The sequence below is a fragment of the Sinocyclocheilus anshuiensis genome, unplaced genomic scaffold (genome assembly GCF_001515605.1).
Source record: "Sinocyclocheilus anshuiensis isolate Anshui unplaced genomic scaffold, SAMN03320099.WGS_v1.1 scaffold738, whole genome shotgun sequence".
NCBI classification, from domain to species: domain Eukaryota; kingdom Metazoa; phylum Chordata; class Actinopteri; order Cypriniformes; family Cyprinidae; genus Sinocyclocheilus; species Sinocyclocheilus anshuiensis.
Genome location: NW_015542364.1, coordinates 292,067 through 294,569, shown reverse-complemented (window position 1 = coordinate 294,569; position 2,503 = coordinate 292,067). Strand labels below are relative to the sequence as shown.

General features: G+C 38.2%; 1 protein-coding gene across 1 annotated transcript; it reads left to right on the top strand.

Annotated features, from left to right (window-relative positions):
• Positions 1–997: 997 nt before the first annotated feature.
• LOC107692031 (C3a anaphylatoxin chemotactic receptor-like) lies at positions 998–1,945 on the top strand. The gene has a single exon (XM_016490907.1). It carries the CDS (start codon positions 998–1,000, stop codon positions 1,943–1,945), a length of 948 nt encoding a protein of 315 aa, XP_016346393.1.
• The last annotated feature ends 558 nt before the right edge of the window (positions 1,946–2,503 follow it).

Below are 2,503 nucleotides of genomic sequence, written 5' to 3'. Positions count from 1 at the left end.
CAAGTTATTTTTGTTTTCTTTGCGCACAAAAAGTATTCTCCTAGCTTCGTAAAATTACGGTTGAACCACTGATGTCACATGGATTATGTGATATGACGTCATGCTGTGCGGCGTCTTTTTAAAAACTTAAATTCAACACATAACAAATTATAATACATCTAAAATGTAAAAACATACCATCTACTCCTTTCCTGCAGCGCTGCAGTTTTAAATGTATGTTCTTTTAATTCAGATAGGAGGTCATGCTGTGACGTATCGGTCTGCTGTTGGTCACACGGTATCACGTGATGCGAATTCACAGGCCAGATTTCACCAAGCTTGAACTTTGGAATGCAGCGAAATGCGAAAACTTTTCATACAGGCTTGCGTTTCCGGTCTGATGCATTCACATGCATATGAATGGAAGTCAATGGAACGAAAAGTGCAGTGTGACTGCCCCTTAACGATCCTTGCTGTCTATGGAAGCGTCAGAGAGCTCTCGGAATGCATCAAAAATATCTTAATTTGTGTTTAGCAGATGAACAAAGGTCTTACGGGTTTGGAACGACATGAGGGCGAGTAATTAATGACAGAATTTTCATTTTTGGGTGAACTATCCCTTTAACTAGCTTTACATAGAGTTGGTCATGATGTTTCACAGCTCAACCATGTTTGAAATGTTGGTAAAGCCTAATGAAGTGATAAAGTTGAAGAAGTGGTATAAAGTCTTGAACATTAGAGAAGAAATCATTTGCCAGGATAACTGTGAATCGAATCATCACACCGTGAGTCATGATTACTTATGTAGAGCTATTTATATGATTTTTAAACATTTTATATACTTTAAAGTAATGCTAAAATAACATTTATTTTGTTGCATATTTGTTATCATAATTAAGCTTTGCTGATTTTTAAAAGTTTCTTATCTGACACAACACTTTAAATATGATTCATGATTTTACATTGACAATATGTGATATTAGCAGGATAAACCAGACACTTCCGCTGAATCACAGCAATGGAGGATTATTATGTTATTTTGGAAAATCCGATGAGAATGAGTTCTCTGGTCTTCTACTACCTGACCTTGATCCTCGGCGTTCCCGGGAATGCATTTGTCGTGTATGTTGCTGGATTGAAGATGAAGAGGACTGTTAATACAGTAGGGTTTCTCAATCTAGCGATTGCCGACCTCTTGTGCTGCCTTTCCACTCTTTACTATGTGACCGAGAGCACTTTTAATGAACACTGGCCGTACGGATCCATCATGTGCAAGATTCTCCACTTCATTGTGCTCATCACCATGTTTGCTAGCGTTTTCACACTGAGCTTGATTAGTCTGGATCGGTTTACTGTTGTGATCACACCGGTTTGGGCTCAAAATCATCGCAGCTTGTTCATCGCACGACTGTCCTGCGCAGCGGCCTGGATTCTGGCTTCAGTTCTTAGTCTGCCTTTTATGATGTTAAGAGAGACTTACACAGAAAATAACAAAACATACTGCCTGCATTTTCAACATAATGAAGACAATTATAAACTGTATAGAAGGTTAAGCATCATCAGATTTGTGTTTGGCTTTTTGGTTCCTCTCGTATGCATCACAACATGCTACGGATTCATCGCACGCAAGTTAGGCAGGAGTCATTTTCACTCTGGACGAGCGTTTCGCATCATGTTGGCTGTAATTGTGGCCTTTTTTCTCTGCTGGTTGCCGTATCACATAGTAGATTTGATAATAATGTACGGAGAGGGATCCAGTTCCTCTGTGGCTTTGGCGGTGGATCCGTTGGCCGTCTCTTTGGCGTATTTCAACAGCTGTCTGAACCCCGTTCTGTATGTTTTCATATGGCATGATTTTAAGAGCAATGTTAAACTTTCTCTAAGACGTGTTTTTGAAAGAGTTTTCTCTGAGGAGGGAACACAAATATCACAAACCACCCATTCACAGCAAATGCATTCACTGTAGTGAAGATATCAACTCATTCATTCAGTTTTCTGATTGATTTGTGTTACTATTCTAAAGCTATTTAATTATTCCTTTTCAAAAGTCAGCAAGTCATCTAACTTTTATTCATGATTCCTGTTTTTTTCTATATTGTTTATATATTTTCAGTGATTTGTGATTAACTTTTGCCAAAGTTTAAAACCACCGTAATAGAATACTATGCTATAGTGTCGTCTTCTGTTTGCTGTCAGCTTAGATAAAGTTTGTAATATTTCACTAATAATGGCTTGTGGTTTCTACGCCGAATTCATGAAGAAAAATGAAAAATGAATATACATAATTTAAAGCTTGCATTTGTGAATAAAACTAAGGCTGATGATACATGGGGCAACTTTGGGCAACGTTCCCATCAATAGGCAACCAGGTGAGACACAGGGCTCACGACTGATCTAAAATATCCAGAAAGAAATGTTCCCCATTCTCAATGGGAAAGTGCTCAAGCAACATTGATCAAAAAAAGTTGCCCGGCAAAATTGCTCAAAAATTTGCCCCGTGTATCACCAGCCTAAAACATATTTT